Here is a 20,160-nt window from a genome sequence, read left to right on the forward strand (position 1 = left end):
TGAACTGTGACTAGCATGCACAAAGTCACAGTAATACAAACCTGAAACAGTGGTCTGACTAAAACCAACCCATAGTAAAGAGAAACAAAGAGACATCTGCAGGTGGGTAGGGCTGTGTAGAGAGCTAAATCCTTATCTTCCATAGTATCAAGTGCAGATATAATACCCTCCCCCCCCCCCCCACAGCAAAGTCAGGAAATAACCATGTAAGAATGTTACATGGTCACATGAATGTAAAAATTTTAAAAAGCATATAAAGAGTGGAAGGCATTCCTCTGGGGAGACGATCTGCTGTTGCTGTAACATGCTTTGCAGGATGGTTTGAGCATTTAAACCAGGTGACTCTGATACATTTCAAAACTCCTTGAAAACCAGACAGTGCCTGTCTGGTCTGTACAGACTGACTCCTTAGACCGGTCAAGTAGAAAGGGTGAGTTGTAAGGGGTTAAACACCACAGCATCAGAGAAGCCAGAGAAGAATGGCATTCCCAGTACCAGTCAGAGTCACACTGTGTAAGATGCCATAAAGACAGATGTAACTTGAACATTATTTTTCATGAACAAGAGATAAAAGTCCTTTTGATGCCCTAAGCAAAACATTATGCAGCCAAGAACATGCAAATGTTGACGGTGGAAAAAAAATATAATTAAGGGCTTGTTTTGTAGAAGGGGAGGAAAAGAATGGGAACTCCAGAGGAACAGATGACGAGAAGCCAGAGGAGGAAATGGTGACTGCACAGAAGGAACTCACTGGCAAGCATGGGACACTACCCCCTAACACTTGGGGTCCAGCCAAAAGATAATTCTCCTTCCCCCTTGACAGAAAAAGTTTTCTTTCTGTTGATGAGAACAGGAGAAGCCAAAATGCCACAAGTTGTTTAGTGTCCCATAACTGGCTTTCAAAACCAACTGAGGCCATTCCCGGGATGGCTCTACAACGTCCTTGAATGCTGCCCCGGTGGAGAAGCAGACTTTGATGGTTTGAAAATGATGAATGTGAGGCATTGGAAAATGAAAGTTAGTAACCAGGTAAAAATCTAGGCTATGCTAAGAATTCATGCAGAGCATTCGGTTTTGAATCGGAGAGACAACATAAAAAAACTTGTGTTTGTACAAAGCCCTTCGTTTCAGTTCTGTTTTCCCAAGAGATTTGCCAAGGAAGAGGAAAGTAAGAGAAGGAAGACAGTATGTCATGGCCGAAGATACTTCAACAGTGAGCAATCATGCATCAGATCAAGATAATCCTGTGCAGTTTGGGAATCTTACAAAGTAGTGATGGCATGCGAGGATTAATCATTCTTTTGTAGGTTGAAAAGGACCTGATAAAATGTCCATCCAGAGGAATACAAAATTCCCCAACAAGAAAATGGCAAGAACACTGATTAAAGTTTGGGGAAACAGGACATTTTACTCCCAAGTTCCTTTTTTATCTGAAACATTATACGTACTTTGTATTTCACTTGAGGACAGTCTAGCAAAAAATACTAATAAAATCCTAGTGAAAATATGCTATAACTTCCTTGAGTTTCCGTTTGGCAGGTCAAACCTCCCTTGAAGCGGGAACTATATAATTAGGGTCTAAAATTTACACTGTGTTGGTGAATCACAAGCGTGACACTACAGAGTTAGTCATGCTGGCCCTTATACTGACAGAGAAACAGGCTTACTTCTGATGCTCAAATATGCCTGCAAGTTACCTAACCATATTTCTTTCTCTGGAAACCTCCGTAACTGGTTAATAGAACATTTTCCCTACTGTTAATTAAGTGATGAAAACAAAATCTACATCCTTTTTTGTTTTGTTTTACATCCTTTTTTGAATGTCACTTAAGTGTAGTAAATGAAGAACAATCATGGGTTTTCTAACTATTCACATACCTGTATAATTTACATATTTATATTTACATACAAACATATATATTTCAACATTTGAAGGTATACTAGATTAGTTGCTAACACTTATTATAAATCCAAGAGTGACTTAAAACTGCCAAGACAGATGAAAAATCTCAGGGAGAACCCAGGGTATATGCTCACTCTGGATGCCTGCAGTTGTTCATTTTTTTCTCTCCTATTTTCACTAATTTTAATCCAATTTCTCTACAAAATTTATAGGGAGGCTAGTTCTGTTATTAAATATTTCATTTAGCTAAACATAATAATGGCTCAGGGGAGAAATTTCCATTGTTTCAAATTCCCACAAGCCACACTAGAAAACATAATTTCTTTGAAGTCGTATCATAAACAAGATGTGTATATTTCATAAAGAAAGAGTCTGAATGGATTTCTAAATGTGTCCTATCATAATGTTTAATTTTGATGTTAAGCAATAGAAAATACATTTTTTTTTTACTAGCTTGGCACGGAAGAGCATTAGCAGCTTTGCTAGCAAACAGATTTAAACTGAAGACAGAACCTCAGAAGACAGCCTATGAAAATGACCTTGAAATATCCTCACTAGATTTTTTTTTTTTGCCTCAGCTCTACAAAATTGCCAACCATTTATCTGAAGTCAGATTTATCATAATAGCAAAAGAAAAGCCAAAACATGATAAATCATCAGGAGGCAATTCACCATTGTGAAGTGTAGAAAATGAGGTTGACTCCATTTTTTTTTTTCCAGCCAGCAGTTTGGCACAAAATAGCTCAAGTGCCACTTAAATCCCCAACAGACTGGAGTTATATAAATCCAGATCAACTGACAAATAATATATATTTCCGGGTAGCTCTCTCAGAGTATTCCAGCACAGCAAGACACAGGCACAATCTTGCCCACCAAATGACAAACCATCTCAGAATCAGAGAAAACCTTTCCAGTTCAAAACTAAAGACTGACTCTAAGGCCAGTTTACTTGTTGAATCAAGTCTGCTGTTGTGCAATCCTTGGGCCCTCTCTTGGCTTTTAAGCTCAGTTACCGTGAATCAGCGTCGCACGAATAAAGCTGCTCTAAAGCTGTTCGAGCTGGAGATCCAGGTCTGAGATTAACACGTTCCCCCAGTGGGCAGGCAAAGGCGAACCTTTCTGCACCTCACAGTTGGGCATATGTTAGATATTATCACATTACCAGGCTCAACAATACCCTAACTATAATTAGCTTTCTGAACTACATCATTCCTTGCTGATGAAGTCCTTTTGAAATTATCCATATCATTTTTTCCCCATGACAGCTTTAAACAATGAGATAATGAAGGCGCGTTGACTGTAATGCCTTGTATTGATACCAGCATCTGGATTTCAACCGGGAAATGTGGTGGGGACACAGTTTGTAAGACCAAGATGAGGAATTAGCAGAGGGAGATGGTTCAGACCATGTGTATTACCTTATAGGGATGAGACAGGAATGAAAAAAAAAGGAAAAGGGGAAATCACAAGACATACTGTGCCAAATGACCACCTTTTGGCTACTTCACGGTTTTTTAATGTTCATTTTTTAGTAGGAATGTGAATTCCCAGCAAGCAGCACTTAAGAGTTAAATGTAGCCTCCACTGCTATCCAGTGACTCTCTGGTGAACTCCTCTACTCCAAATGACTGATTGCATTGAGACTTCCTTACCTTTTGCCAGGTTAGACTTGCTACTTATGCAGACATAGTATTTACGCAAGAGAGCATAAGCTGCAGGGGCTACCTCAATGTTGGAAATGCCAAAGTCATATAACATGGGTTATCGATTCAACAATTTAGCACTTGCTGTCCATTATATGCGGTTATGCTTCATAATCAGCAATGAGGCCTACAGAGGGATATCCAATCATCATTCATCTTTCTATATGATACTTTCTTAAATGTTTCAGTTATTGTCCTCAGTGTTAGTCAACATAATAATTTCATATTACGTTTCCCTTTAAAAAAAAGTTTCCTTATTAAGTTATGGCTCAACTATTTTTTTCTAAGCCCAAAAGGACTTCTATATAATTATGCAAAACTGATGAAAAATGTAAAACTATTCTTTACACAGAGAGGATGGTAAGATGAACATAACAGAAAAAGAAACCACTCATACAAATAGAAATGTTACTGGTCACCAAACGGGGCCTCTTACTACTTTTCCCACAATAAAAGACACTTGAAAATATCCTGAGTTTTAAAGATATTTAGGTAGTCAATTTAATTTGACTTCTTAAGTCCTTAAGAGTAAAAACTCATCAATATCTCCTTCCTGCATTTACTTTTCTCCTAAGCTTTACCATCTTTGTTCTCAACATTTTCTTAAGAGCAACAGAGACAGCAAAACTCAGATACAAATGCTGAGATCAAAAATGAGTAGATTTTATTATCTATTATCTTCATAGCTTCATAGGAGAGCGAGGAAACCTGACCAGATAGAATCATCCTCCTTTAGTAGATAGACACCAAGTTCAGACAAGTTAAATGACCTGTCCAAAATCAAACACAAATAACTGGCTGTTCAGAGGCTTGAACACAGAATTTCAGATTCTACATCCAGAGCTCAAAAGAAGGTAAGTAGGGAGGTTCAGTGGAAACAAGGATAATTCTAATCCTTCCCCAATCTCATAACTTGGTCAGAACTTAACTCACTCTCAAAAAGCCCCATACACACGCAAATACACAGCACAACCTACCCCTTTTCCGAGTTTTGAACCGCTGGCCTGTTAGCACTGGCTTCTGATGCTTATTCATAAAATTTCTAAAAAAAAAAAAAAAAACAACAAAGAAAATAAAGATTATGTATTTCAAATAAGCAGTTCACATAAAAATTGTATGGATAATAAGCATACATTCAACCTCAGCTATCCTGAATACACTTTTTTAAAGCAAGGTGTGATTGTTAACTGTTGAACTAGCCAAACTTTTAAAATTGAATAACATCTAGTGTTGACAAGAGTCAGAGGGAAAGCAACCACAGACATAAAATTTGGCATAGGGAATAAACTCCATGCTGTACTTGGGGGAAAGCATTTGGCAAATGTAAACATTTACATGTGCATAACCTGAGTTCAGCAATTCTTTTACAAGAAGTTTACTATTTCACCCACACAGATATGCGTATTTATGCCCATTTGCACTCGTGTGTAAAGGGATTTAGTTGCAGGATTATTGAATAAAAATGTGCAAAGCTAAATGCCCATAAACAGTGGTTTGGTTAAATAAGTTGTAAGAAGCCATCAAATGGAAAGTTATGAAGCTTTACAGAGGAATGAGTTAGGGTCTAAATGCAATGCTACATTTCTTGCCCTGGTTGTCTCTCTGATCATGTTTCAGACATCTGTGTCTCTCCTACCACTCACTGTGCTCCAGCCATCCTGCTGTCTTCTTCAGTTTGCCAGACAAGGCTGCCTCTCCTCTGGGCCTTCCCCAGCCATTCCCATGGCTCACTCTCTGCCCTCATTTGAGTGCTTCCTTTTTCAGAGGTCTTCCCTGGTCCCTCCACTACTGGTGCCCCTTGTCAAACACTCTCTCTCTCCTTATCTAGCTTTATTTATCTTCACAGCCCTTAGTAGCATTTCACTGTGCTACTGCCATTCACTATGAGCTGTTTGCCTATGGTCCATTTCTCCCACTAGAGTGTAACCTCCATCTGAGCAGGGACTTTGTAGGTTTTACTCAAAACAGTATGTTTGGCACCTAAAACAACACCAAGTGAAGAGTTCACATTTGGCAAATAATTGTCAAATAAGCTGTTGCACAGACATAGAAAGATGTTCAAGGCATACTGTCAATGGAAAAAAGCAAGCTGAATAAAAGTGTGGAGTGTAATTTTTTGGTTAAAGAGGGAATATACATAATATTTGCTTTTCTCTACAAGGAAAATTCAAGGATGACTAACTTATCTTCAAAAAAAGTTTAAACAAACAAACAAAAATCCTGCCCCATAAGACCTCTTACAAATTAAGAATAACCTTGTGACATTAATATTATAATTTGAAAATATATCCAGATTGCCAAAATTATGAAGACGATGTAATTAAGAAAATGTCAAGCAAATTATTTAATTGCCTTTCAAAGTTCTTTTTAAATTGTGATTTGAAAATGTCTAGATTTTTTAATTAAGTCACTATTAAACAATCAAGAAAATGTACTGTGTTTAAGCAAACTAATTATGTCTCAAAGTTTAAAAAGATCCTTAAGAACATGTAAAAATTATTCAATTTATATGCCAAAACTTTTCTACACCATGAAAGAAAATCTATCCTCATACAGAAAGTAATCTGTTTATCACTTGAACTTTAATCATAATTTTAAAAGCGAAATTGTTTAAAAAATAAAGTAACAAACACAAAAAGTAATTTCTTTTATGGTTTAAGGAAAGAGAAGTTTTATTAATCCTATAGTGAACTTAATATATCATGCTATGAGATATAAAGATGCTGACTAAGCCCAAATCCATGCCCTCAATGTGCACAGGGTCTGGCAGAGACAAAATCCACAAACATTTACAATAGAATAGCATTACACATCTAGAACAAAGAGTAGAGAAAGTGATCCTCTGGGGCGGGGGGGGGGGGGGGGGGGGCACAGCGGGGTGGGGTGGTGTAGCAGCTACATACTGAAATAGTTATAAACGCAATAAATGTCATCAATGAAATCTCATTTTATTTGCTGGAGGTTGGAAATACAGCTGCATTATTTACATTCACTACAATACACAGAAATTTCCTTGTTGGCATTTTTAGTAGATTCATTTTAGATTAGCAAAGATTTCATTGGGGTACTTATAATGAATGTGTGTGTTTCTACACCTCCCAAACACTACAAATATCATAAAATATTTTCTTGGGCTAGCAAAGAAAAAATATCTATTAAAGAGTTTAGATCTCATACTGCGATATAACAAAAATATACTCCAAGTAGCCTGAAGCTTTTCTAGCAAGCGAACATGCTGCAAAGTTACTGTTTGCTAAAGATGTCTCTACTTTGGAACAAAAAAAAAAAAAAAAAAAGAACTGCGAGCCTTTTCTAAAAGTTTTATTTACAGTCCAGAATATAAACTCACAGAATTCTCTAACTCTACCTTGGCATTTTGTTGCTGTTTTTCTGATGAAGAATTACCACAAAACAGCCTATGACAGAATTACTCTATTTCAAAAATCTTTAGCTCCATTTACACTTTCTTCAGTTCTAAATACAAGTTTGTTTCTTCATGGTTTAGTTTTGTGACCTTATTTCTCACAGCCTCCTATACTGCATGTGGAAAACAAAATAATAACGTGTAAACAAAAAAGCATACAAAGATTTTGACGTGTACAGCAGTACAATTTAAAACAAACACAAACAGAAACTCACCTACTGGTATTGAAAGATTAAATGAAGATATTCTGTTCACCAAAAGTCTGTATTGCTCAGCTGTTACTATTTAGAGCAGAAGCTTGGCTTGTCTCTAAATTTAGCAGTTCGTGCTACATTATAATCTGCTTCAGTGAGGGTCAGGCTTTATAAGGCACTCACTGAAGCTCTGGTGGAAGAGAAGCAAGGGCACTCAGAATAAGAAACTGTGCTAGCTTAAACCTGGGAAAGTAACAAAGAATAACAAAGACAGTTCTATGAGGCCAAAAGCTTATTTTTATTAGGTCACATTATAATTTACAACTTGAAAACAACTAACTAAAAATACATATACACATATGTATATATGCACTATTTTATTCATTTATTATTTATTTATTAATAAAGATTTTATTTATTCATGAGAGGCACAGAGAGAGAGGGAGAGACAGAGACACAGGCAGAGGGAGAAGCAGGCTCCATGCAGGGAGCCTGACGTGGGACTCGATCCCGGGTCTCCAGGATTAGGCCCTGAGCCGAAGGCGGCGCTAAACTCCTGAGCCACCCGGGCTGCCCTACCAATATGCACTTTTTAAATCAGAGTTTAACAGAATCCTCAGAGGCAAAATTTATTTGGCGTACAACATATGTGTATATATACACACACATTCAAAAACTATAAGCCAAACATACAAACAAATGGAAAAGCTCCATTTGGGGGGGACATGGTTTAAAATAGTATTACAAGAAAACTGTATGTAAAATGGTTAAAAGACGAATGGATTTAAATATTTCATGTTACCTAAGAGACTAAATTTCTTGGATACTCCACAAAAGATGATAAAATATTAAAAAGATTCAATCCATCAAAAATTCAAAATTAAGTACCTTATTAATAAGCATTTTTTTAATAAACTCCTAAATTGAAAGGCCCAATTGAAAGATTTTTTAAAGTTTAACATATTAGAAAATAAATTTTCACCCATCTCCCCTCTGTTAATATCCTAGCTGCCCTGGGTCCTTTGTAGATTCTATATCCCTTACTCCCAAACTGACTCTGGGCCCATGTGTGACAATGGACCAGCAGCTCAAATGGATTGGCCTCTTTGGCAACTGTGTACTAATTCTGCGGTTGCCCAGCACACTTTGAGTAGATTGACATTGTGTGTTGCCTTGCCTGGTATTTTTCTTCTTTAATTCCCTTCGTTTTGGAAAGAATCTGATCTACCAGAGAAGGACTAACTTTCTTGTTTCTAGAAGGAGATGACTGTTCTTTGGGTCTGGATCATCTTTGAACTATGATAATCTGCCTTATATCATATGTTATACTGCTAATATATACATATAACTATGTGATTCAAAGAACTTCAACATTATGAATATGATATGCTACATAAAGTGAGGTAGCAATCTTCTTCTATAAGGGAGAAAAGAGAATAGTTTAGGTCCTGTGAGCCGCATGGTGTGGCTCTGCTATTAGAGCCTGGAAGCAGCCATAGACAACATGTAAACCAGTTATTCCAATAAAACTTTATTTACAAAATAAGTGGTGGATCAGACTGGTCTTTCAGGTTGTGGTCTGCCATACCTGCTTTCTAAAGCAGTGTATCCAACAGAATTGTCTGTGATGGTGGAAATGTTCTGTATCTATATTGTCTAAAATGGAAGTTACTAGATGCATATAGTCCTTGAGCCCTGAAATGTGGCTAGTGTATCTGAGGAATTTAAATTTATTTAATTTTCATTAATTAAAATGAAAATAGCCAATACGACTAGTGGTTATGTTGGTCAATCCAGTTTTTAAGAATTCATTATGGGCCAACACACTTCAATTCTATAACAGAGGTGAAAGTATAAAGAACAGAAAGATTTTCATTAATTAAAAAAAAAAATTTAGTTCTGAGGAACATTTTGCTCAAATTTCAAAACCAGGTGGCTATCGTGAGAAAGAAAAAAATAACAAACTTCAAAGTGAAAGTCTCTGTGGGTAGTAAATAACCATGGGAGGAGGAGGAGGAGGAGGAGGAGGAGGAGCAAGAAGAAGAAGAAGAAGAAGAAGAAGAAGAAGAAGAAGAAGAAGAAGAGGAGGAGGAAGACGACGACAACAGCGGAGGCGGCAGCGGAGGAGGAGACGACGACTTTCAATTCTAAGATAATAAAAGTTATAGGGCAACAATATCATCTCCAAAATATAAGGTGTTTCACAAAGATAGTAATACTAGCACACAAAACTAGTAATATAACTGAGCCACTTCACTGCAACATTCTCAGGAAGTACTTTGTGTTTAGGAACACAAAACCATCTTTTATTCTATATTCCAAATGAGCAAAATAATGTAGCATTTAATAAAAAGAACTAAAAATTGCCCATAGTTATAAACTATTCTCTTTTCCATTAAAGCTAAAACACTAAGAACATACATCAAATCCTTCACAGAAACAAAGTTGTAATGTCCAGGAGTCATTTGGGTTGGTAACAATGATCTCAAGAGAAGCAAAAATAATTAAGTTGCACTCAGAAAGTGTAAATTATAATATTCTAAAGCAATAGACCAGATAAATGCTTACAATAGCACTGCACTTTGTTGCCTAGAATAACACTATCTTGTATAATGTCCTTATCATGATTCTGTACCAAACAGCCTCTCTATAATCAAAATCACCTAGCCTCTACAAAATGCTTCTTTGTATCTCCAAGCAAATTCTATGTGGGTTTTAGTTCTTATGATAATTGGAAAAAAAATAACAACAATGAAATTTAAAATAGTAGCCTACCTATAAAAGAAAAATGTTTCTAAATAAAATCAGATATTCTCTTTTTTAGTACAAAAATACTACTGTTATATTCATATCCCCTTTACTCTCATCTTTTTTTTTTTTTTTAAAGATTTTATTTATTTATTCATGAGAGACACACAGAGAGGCAGAGACACAGGCAGAGGGAGAAGCAGGCTCCAAGCAGGGTGCCCGATGTGGGACTCGATCCGGGGACTCCAGGATCACATCCTGGGCCAAAGGCAGGTGTCAAACCACTGAGCCACCCAGGGATCCCTCTCTTATCCTTTTTTTTTTTAATTAAAGATTTTTTATTTATTTATTCATAGAGACAGAGAGAGAGAGAGGCAGAGACATAGGCAGAGGGAGAAGCAGGCTCCATACTGGGAGCCCGATGTGGGACTCAATCCAGGGTCTCCAGGATCACGCCCTAGGCTGCAGGCAGCGCTAAACCGCTGCGCCACCGGGGCTGCCCTCCATTTAAAAAAAAAAAAAAAAAAAGATTTTTTTACTCATGAGACACAGAGAGAGAGAGGCAGAGAGATAGGCAGAGAGAGCTCTCTGTGAAGAGCTTGATATGGGACTGGATCCCAGGACCCCAAGATCACAACCGGAGTGAGCCAAAGGTAGATGCTCAACCACTGAGCCATACCCAGGTATCCTTTTATTCTCTTATCCTTAATGGTATAAAAGAAGAAAAATAATCTTTCTTAAAGAGTATCACATTTAATAGTTCACTCCTCAAAAATTTACAACTATGTATTTCCAGAGGGACATAAATGGTGGAAACTAGACTGTGCTAAGCAACCACCTTACAAGGAAAGAATGGCCAATGCCCAAAGGAATCATGTTGTGAAAAAAAGAGAACTAAGAGCTGTTTATCTAAATCTTTTAAGATATAAAGGCATCATGGTCAAATTTTCATTATCACATTTCACAATTTTATACCTTAAATTTATTAGTATACCTACCTTATTTCTGAATGCTGATATTTTGCTTTCCTTTTAGCAAAAACAGAAATATTCTAAAAATTGCATTTGAAGCATAACATATAACCTTTTCATTGAAATAAATTAAGATAATGTGTAAGCTCATTTATTTTTTTCTAGTGAAGTTAATTTAGAATACTTTCAAGAATTGGAAATAAAATCCTAAAATACTTTCATCCTATCAATCCATGCCCTCTGCTTACTTTGACTTTTAAAAAGTATCCTGGGGGGCATGCAAATTCCCTTTTCTGGGCTTCCACTTGCCCTAGATGCAATCTCTCCTAGGTCCTTCCCTTCTCTTAATAACTGACCAAGCATCTCCATTCGGCTTTACAGATGGGCTAATCTTGCTGATGTGATTATTAAGTCTCTCAAATCCTGTTAAGGTGGAAACAGGCAAACACACACACCAGACATTGCAGCACATTTTGGCTTTTAGAAAACCCACCCCTCAAGTAAAATGTTTCAAAGTATTTTAGCAGCAAAATGCCCTCAAGCCTCTGTTCTTGGTAAGTGAAGACACTTGGAACTTTTGTCTACCAGATAACAGCATTGTGATGACTGTATACCTACAAGATTTCAAACCATAAATTCTGAGAGCTTAGAGGAAATAGTGGTATAAAACCAGGAAATGCCCAAAAATTGGGCAGTTGTGGTTTAAATATGTATTAATTTGTATTTTGGGGTGCTTATGTGTTAAGCATTGTTCTAGGGCAGGGGTCTCATCCTGGGGTAATTCTATCCCCTCAAGGAACAGGTGGCAATGTGTGTAGGCATTTATTTTGTCATGCTGGGGATGTAGGGATGCTACTGATGTCTCCTAGGTAGATGCTATGGATGCTGTTAAGTAATGGACAATGCACAGGAGAGTTCCCCCAAAACAAAGGGTTCTCTGGTCCAAAATTTTAATTGTGCTAAGGTTAAAAAATCCTACACTAAAAAGGAAAAATACTATTTGCAAAACCAGAGATTTGTTCACACTATTTAAAAACTATCCACATATATCGAAACATACCAGAGCAACAACCAGGCGGATATTTCCTCGAATCACTTATTTGTTTGCCAAACAGTGATGTTAATTTTAGAGAAAACACATTTATCACTGAGTAGCTTGTCATAGCTAAAATCAAAAGTGCAATTAGTATACAAAATAAATTATTCCCACAGTCTTTAATACTAATAGCTGTCTTTCCACATGGATAATTTTATATCCTCTGATGATCAGGGGAAAGATGGAGTATAAATAACAATATGGGATTGAAGAGGGAGGCAGAAAAGGAGGAGGCCAAGTAAATAAATGTTTCCTACTTTTGGATATCACAGTAATGAGAATAGAAAGACAACGAAGATTGAAAACTACAATTGTTTAATTTTTCAAACTTGGAGAAAACGATACGTTAGGTAAAAACAGCAAGAATACCCTGAAAAACAGTCAAACAAAAAACAGAAACAAAACAAAAACAATGCAACAAATTCTCTCTCTCTCTATATATATATATAATTTATTATGTGATCTAAGCTACATAAAACACACTAGCACTCAATAGTGGTCAACATGAGCACTAAGTTCAAAGGGCATTTTATTCCTGTTACATTAATTGTCTATATTTTCTATAATATAAGGATATATATTTTTTTAATTTAAAAAGTTATATATGTTTAAACAGAAACTCTTTAACCTCTTTTGAAATTTAAACCAATCCCTAAAGGGTCACAAGTAATAATATTATCTGTGCATAAAAAGAAATATGACACAAGATCCAAGTATCATTTCCTACTAAAAGAAATAAAGATCTTTTGGATAAATGGCTGATTCCAAGGCTAGAGATGTCTTATATCAAAAAAACAGTGAATTGCTTTTAACAAAAAAAGATAAATGGCTGATTCCAAGGCTAGAGATGTCTTATATCAAAAAAACAGTGAATTGCTTTTAACAAAAAAAGATAAAAACAGATCAAACTACATAGAAATCATCCTGAGGATAATTGAGATAATGTGGCCATCAAAATAATGGAAAACGGCCTGGACAATAATTCAGTGAATAAAGGAAGAATCTATATGTCTATACTCATTTATTTTATTTTTTTAAAGATTTTACTTATTTATTCATGATATATGTATATATATATATATATATATATATAGAGAGAGAGAGAGAGAGAGAGAGAGGGAGAGAGAAAGAGAGGCAGAGACACAGGCAGAGGGAGAAGCAGGTTCCATGCAGGGAGCCTGACATGGGACTCGATCCCAGGACTCTAGGATCATGCCCTGGGCCAAAGGCAGGCACTGAACCGCTGAGCCACCCAGGGATCCCCTATACTCATTTATTTCAGAGAAAGAAAAATACATCAGGGCACAAGGGAAAGGAGGGTAAATGGGCAGAAATGAAAGTTTCTTTTCAGTAGAATGCCAACTGATACAGAGAGAAGGAAACACGGAGTAGAAAATCATCATTTTGCATCATTGTACCAAAAATGGATCCTTGCTAGAATCATCCATGTATACTAAAAGTGCCCTGACATGTGTGCAGGCATGCTTGATGATCAACAGGATATTCAGAGAGCCTCCAGTATCTTTGCATAAATTACAGAAAGAAAAATGGTAACTCCACAGTGGAGAAACAAGATAACACCTTAACCAAGAGACAACAGACATCACGTGGCTCTGGATGTTTGCAGTTAGAACAGAATATTATTTATGTTGCATTCCAAACAAAAATGAATGAATGATCTGAATCTAATGATGAGAAAACAAATGCATATCTATGGACATTCTTCAAAACAACTGTGTTCTTAAAAAATGTCAGTGTCTTAAAAAAACAAAAACAAAATAAAAATCAAAGAACTGTAGCAAATAAAAGGAGAATGAAAAGGACATTACTAAATGCAGCATACAATCCTTGAGTGTATGTGCTGTGAGGTAATCATACATGTTACATATATACAATTTTCATATTTTTATGACATTACTAGGACAATTGATGGAGTATAGACTATGGTGATAAGTATGATATCTATGTTAAATTCACAGGATTTTATTATTGCACTGTGGCTCTATCAAAAGTATGCTCTAATAATAGGGGGCAAAGGGCATGCAACCCACTCTCAAATGGTTCAGAAAAAAAGTGAACATATACATACAGAACCAAGGAGCAAAGGCAAACATCCATTTGAAGTCCTATGTACTTTCTGAATGAGGATGGGCAAGGAGAACAATTCAGGGGGCTGAAAAAGCCAGGAACTTAAATAACATGAGGATTTTCTATTTTCTGGGACTGATTAGAAATAAAGCTTGCCATAACGAGACTTACTATATCTCCCCAGATACTTCAGAATATGGTCAGCTGTGAAGTAAGAATTAAATTAACCCTGCTGTACTGATTGCACAGTTTAGCAAAAAAAAAAAAAAAAAAAAAAAAAAAAAAAGGCAAGCAAAGCAAAAGTCAAATCTTGATTTGAAGATGCCTATAATATACTACTCTGGTTAGCATATTTCCTTGTATTTGACTATCTGAAGATACAAGAAAACACTCCCCTCAAATATCCTTACTGTAACATCAGAATGGGGATTCTTTATACTGTTGTATACACAGACTACACAAGATCCTTGGCATAAGCAAGCCATGACCTGTTTAACCATGTCCTGAACTACATGTATTATTCCTGCCATGGAAATCATCTTCTATACTACAGTCTTGACTGAGAGATTGAGAATTATATAAAATGAAAGAGTATTATTAAAGATTAGCATCATAGAAAGAATAAAGGCAACAGTGGAAAAAAAAAAGTGTGTATGTATGAATGTATGCAAATTAAGAGGTAAGGTTGTTAAAAGTAAGAAGTTCTAACTTCTCCTGATTCAAACAAATACCTAAAGGCAAAGTTACAGTTCCTGAACGGAAAAGGCTTTTAAAAATTTTAAATAAAACAGTCCATTTTTGTTTCTGTATATACATAAAAAAATACTTATCAAAGCAAAAAACATGCAAGTACAAAATGTTATACAATAACTGATTTAAAAAGATTACATCCCAAAATTTACCTGTCAAATTATTTCCCTCCTTCAATATAGGATAACTATTCATTAAACTAATTATGCTGCCACTAATCAAAATTTCTTTTAATTAATATTTTAAAAATTTCCTCCTTTGTATAATGTTCAAAGGCAATGAATATATTTTTTCTAAAAAAAATTTACTTATGTATTTACTTGAGAGAGAGAGAGAGAGAGAGAGAATTCCAAGTGGATGCAGTGCTGAGCATGTGGATCTCATGATCATGAGATCACAACCTGAGCCAAAGCCAAGAGCCAGACAGACAACCAACTGAGGCACCCTGGGGCCCCTGAATACACTTTTCAAAAAAGTAATTTAAAACATTTATTGAGGGAGCCTGGGTGGTTCAGTGGTTGAGCATCTGCCTTTGGCTCAGGTTGTAATCCCAGGGTCCTTCCTGGGGTTGAGTCCCGCATTGGGCTCCCCACAGGGAGTCTGCTTCTCCCTCTGTATGTCTCTGCCTCCCTCTGTGTGTCTCTCATGAATAAATAAAATCTTTAAAAAAATAAAACATTTATTGATGAGGTGTCTGCCTAGTTCAGTTTGTAGAACATGTGATTCTTGATCTCAGGGTTGCAAATCAAGTCATAGATTAGGTGTAGAGATTATCTAAAATAAATAAATAAATGTAACACATTTTTGATCAACTGAATTATCAACAGGGTAAATGTAAAATCTCACAAGGTGATGATCTAGGAGGGCAATATCTACCAAGATATGCCTTTTATTTTACCCATTATTTATCTCATTAATATATGGTCATATATTTTATAGATTATAATGCATGCCATTTGATTACTTGAATAAGGTATAAAAATACCTTTTTTTAATTAAAGATTTTATTTATTCATGAGGGACACACAGAGAGAGGCAGAGACATAGGCAAAGGGAGCAGAAGGCTCCCTGCAGGGAGCCCAACGTGGGACTCGATCCCGGGTCTCCAGGATCAGGCCCTGGGCTGAAGGCGGCACTAAACCCGAGCCACCTGGGCTGCCCCTATAGGTCTCTTTTAATCTGTAAAGTATTATTAATACACTGATGGCAAAAAAACCTACTACAGTATAAAAGGGCATAACAGTAAAAAAATAAAGAACACTTTCCAACTTTCACTCATGATATATGTCCATAAAGTGGAATCCCACTCATAGAAACAGTTAACAAATAATTTGACATTTTCTTATGTATCCTTTCAGAAAATGTCTATGCATTTATGTCAACAAATACACATACATGGTTGTATAGAAAATACATTGAGGGGTGCCTGGGTGGCAAGGTGGTTGAGTGGCTGACTCTTGATTTTCATTCATGTTGTTATCTTGGGTCTGGAGATAGAGCCTGGCGCCAGATGCAGGAGACTTCTTTAGACTTTCTTTCCCTCTCCTCTGCCCCTCCCCCACCCCCTCAAATAAATAATCTTAAAAAAAAAAAAAAAGAAAGAAAATGGGTGGAAGATTTATAATGGGAACTCAAGATATGCCAGACCATGTGCTATCAAATGATCCATAAACTCATCAGTTGTACCAAATGTACTACTCTGGAAGGGGATGATAATAATGGCAAAGACTATGTATGTGTGGAGCAGAAGGTATATAGTAATTTCTGCACCTTCCTCTTGATTTTGCTATGAACTAAAACTGCTCTAAAAAAGTAGTCTTTAAGGGATGCCTGGGTGGCTCAGCATTTGAGCACCTGCCTTTGGCCCAGGGTGTGATCCTGGAGTCCTGGGATCGAATTCCACATCTGGCTCCCTGTGTGGAGCCTGTTTCTCTCTCTGCCTAGGTCTCTGTGCCTCTGTGTGTGTACCTCTCATGGATAAATAAAACCTTTAAAAAAAGAAAGTAGTCTTAAAAAAAAAAAAAGACAGAATCAGCAGGGAGTGATGCCAAATGCCAGAGAGCAACTCAGTTTTTTGAAGCTGATTTTCTGTCAGATGAAAAACTTATAAGAGTGTGTATGACTACTAGTTTAAGTGGGAAGTTAGAAGATGTAACTATGGCAAACGGGATTGAAGTATATTCCATTCTTCTCAGCATTTTAATAAAGGGGAGGAAAATAGAATCTTCTAGAAAAAAGCAAACAAACAAACAAACCACCCTGACTAGTAACCAATGGGAGAATTTTGCTTTGGAGCATTCAATTAAAAAACATGATACTGGACCTTCAGGAAACTCAAAAGTGGTAGTGGGCAGGCATCCAAATATCCGCATTTATGAGTTCTCTCAACCAAGCCACTCCTGCCACCAAACCTCCCAGGGGGGGACCTGCCCAAGCCTGTTTAGCAGATGAAGCCTTATTTGAAGGGTTGCACAACAAAAACACTTACCATACATGAGTATTTCACAATGGGCAGAGCATGTACTGTACAGAAATGCCAAAGCCAAGCCTAGGACTTAATGACACACAGCACACTGGATATGGGACTGTCTTCCCTGACATAATTTTATAGCAGTGGACTACACAAACTCAAAATTGAAAATGCAAAAAAAAAAGCCCCCCAAAACCCAAAATGAAACAAACAAACAAAACAAACCAGCAATGACCTATAGATTCTCTCAAGTACATTTTTTAAAGGCTCAAACGTAACAACAGGAATTCAACAGGGGCCAATCAGACAAGTTGCATGGTTCTTACTTTCTAGCAGGTGGAGATTGTACTCAAGCACTGCACAAAGCCTGGCAAGTATGAGTTCACAAGAAGTAATGGTTTTCAAGATGTTAAAGTGATCATACAATCCATTGGAGCTGCAGTTGTGTTTATGAGGGTTTTAATAATTAAATACATTTTTTTAATGTTTTAACTTATAATTGATATCCATGAAGCATGCAACACTTTGAAAACCAAGGACTTAAAACCAGATCTTCATCTAACAATCCAATAAGGCTCTGGGGTACCATACCATTTGCCTGAGGTCACGCATTCCATCCTAACATTGGTGATAAGAGAGAAAAGCAAAAAAAAAAAAAAAAAAAAAAAAAAAAAAATTTCCTGTGTATCAGGAGCTTACATACAAGGAACAGTCAGGGCCAGAATCTGATTAACCCAGACTCCACTTAGTGCACTTTCCTAAAAGTCAACCAAAATTGTTGCCGTGTCTTGGGCAATTATTTCTATGATACTCAAAGGCAGCCTTTTTCATTATTTGCCTCATAGATTTTATGGTTTAGAATTAGATAAAGCATAAATATTAATTTTCAAGTCTAGTTCAGCACTTGGATAAACTGAATTGGCATTCATCATCTCCTAAATGCCAAACAGTTTTCCAGAGTTCTATTAAGAAAGAAAAAAAAAAAAAATCCTTAGTGAGAGGATTTAACAAAAGCTCTGCCTCCGAGGGACATGTAAACAATAGGAAATTTATGGCACCATGGTTTCTAGTATTATAGAAGCTGATTATCATATTGTTTCCTGTAGAGGCTCACCTCTACCAAAAACAATCTTCCCACTCCTGAATAATAACACCACATCCCTTCCCCTAGCCAGCGGTTTCCTCTGTCCCAGCAATGTGGGGTTCTCCTTCTTGTTTATAATAATCCAGTTCTATTACCTTGTATACTGAGGAAAACACACATCTTTTATTTTTTTCCCCCTTAGAAATGATGACATGGGACTTCATCAAGATAAAAAGCTTCTGCACAGCCAAGGAAACAATCAAAAAATTAAAAGACAACCTACTGAATGGGAGGAGAAATTTGCAAATGACATGTCAGATAAAGGGCCAGTATCTAAAATCTATAAGGAACTTATCAAAACTCAACATACAAAAAAGGAAAAAATCCAGCCAGGACATGGACAGAAGATACGGACAGACATTTCTCCAAAGAAGACATACACATGGCCAACACACATGAAAAGATGGTCAACATCACTCAGCAACAGGGAAATACAAATCAAAATCACACTAAGATACCAACTCACAGGAATCAGAATGGCTAAGATAAACAACTCAGGAAATAACAGATGTCAGGGAAGATGTGGAGAAAGGGGAACCCTCTTATATTGTTGGTGGAAATGCAAACTGGGGCAGCCACTCTGGAAAAACAGAATGGAGGGTTAAAAAAGTTAAAAATAGAACTACCCTACCATCCAGCAATTGCACTACTTGGTATTTATCCAAAGGATACAAAAATAGTGATTTGAATGGGTACATGTGGAAAGAGCCCAAATGTCCAATAAAAGATGAAGGGATAAAGAAGATGTGGTATATATATTTATATACATAAAAAACTTATAATTGATATATATATGTGCACACACACAATGGAATACTACTCAGCCATCAAAAAGAATGAAACCATGCCATTTGCAGTGACAGGGATGAAACGAGAGAGTATTGCGCTATGCAAAGTCAATCAGAGAAAGACAAATACCATGTGATCTCACTCATTTGTGGAAGTTAAGACAACAGATGAACTTAGGGAAAGGGAAGGAAAAATAAATAAGATAAAAAAAACAGAGAGGGAGGCAAACTATTAGATAGTCTTAACTATAGGGAACAAAATGAGGATTGCCAGAAGGAAGGAGGGTGGGTATAGGGGTAACTGGGTGAGGAGCCTTAAGGAGGGCACTTGTTGGAATAAGCACTGGGTGTTGCATGTAACTGATGAATCACTAAATTCTACCCCTAAGGCTAAAGATACACTATATGTTAACTAACTTGAATTTAAAGAAAATCTAAAAAAGAAAAAAAAAAAAGAAAAAAGAAATCACAAACCCAGGAAACTGTTGTAGTTAAGTTTGAAAAGCAGTAAGGTCCTCTGCATGAATGTATAAGAACAGGATAATAGTAGAATATTCTAAAACTGCTCACCCCACAGTGGCTTATGATATATACCCTGCAGTGTTTAAGGGTTGGTATTCCTTCTTATTACTCACCTCTGCCCAGTAGTTTTCTTGTGATTTATTTAGAAATCCTCAAATATAACAGCACATCTAACAACTGCATTTCTCTGTCTGTCTATCCATCCATCCATCTAATTTATTTATGAGAAAGAGGGAGGGAGAGAGAGAATGCACATGTAAATGGGAGGAGGTGCAAAGGGTTAGAATCCTCAAGCTGACTTCTGGCTGAGCCTGGAGCTGTAGGTGGGGCTTGATCCCACAACCCATGAGATCACGTCC

At 36.6% G+C, this 20,160-nt stretch overlaps 1 protein-coding gene across 3 annotated transcripts in view; it reads right to left on the reverse strand.

Moving 5' to 3' along the window:
• The window catches only part of BZW2 (basic leucine zipper and W2 domains 2), a 63,086-nt gene that overhangs the window by 34,502 nt on the left and 8,424 nt on the right, over window positions 1–20,160 (reverse strand). The window contains exons 1-2 of one of the 3 annotated variants that reach the window (XM_077856662.1): window positions 7,246–7,295; window positions 4,584–4,648 (exon numbers count right to left, since the gene is read on the reverse strand). The exons of 1 other annotated variant lie outside the window; for it this stretch is intronic. In XM_077856662.1, coding sequence (XP_077712788.1) covers window positions 4,584–4,641 — 58 coding nt within the window. In that variant the 5' untranslated portion in view covers window positions 4,642–4,648; window positions 7,246–7,295. Of the gene's footprint in view, window positions 1–4,583; window positions 4,649–7,245; window positions 7,296–20,160 lie in introns of those variants that run through there. One more of the 3 variants, XM_077856664.1, reaches the window with a different exon arrangement.

This window comes from Canis aureus, chromosome 18 (assembly GCF_053574225.1).
Source record: "Canis aureus isolate CA01 chromosome 18, VMU_Caureus_v.1.0, whole genome shotgun sequence".
Lineage (NCBI taxonomy): Eukaryota > Metazoa > Chordata > Mammalia > Carnivora > Canidae > Canis > Canis aureus.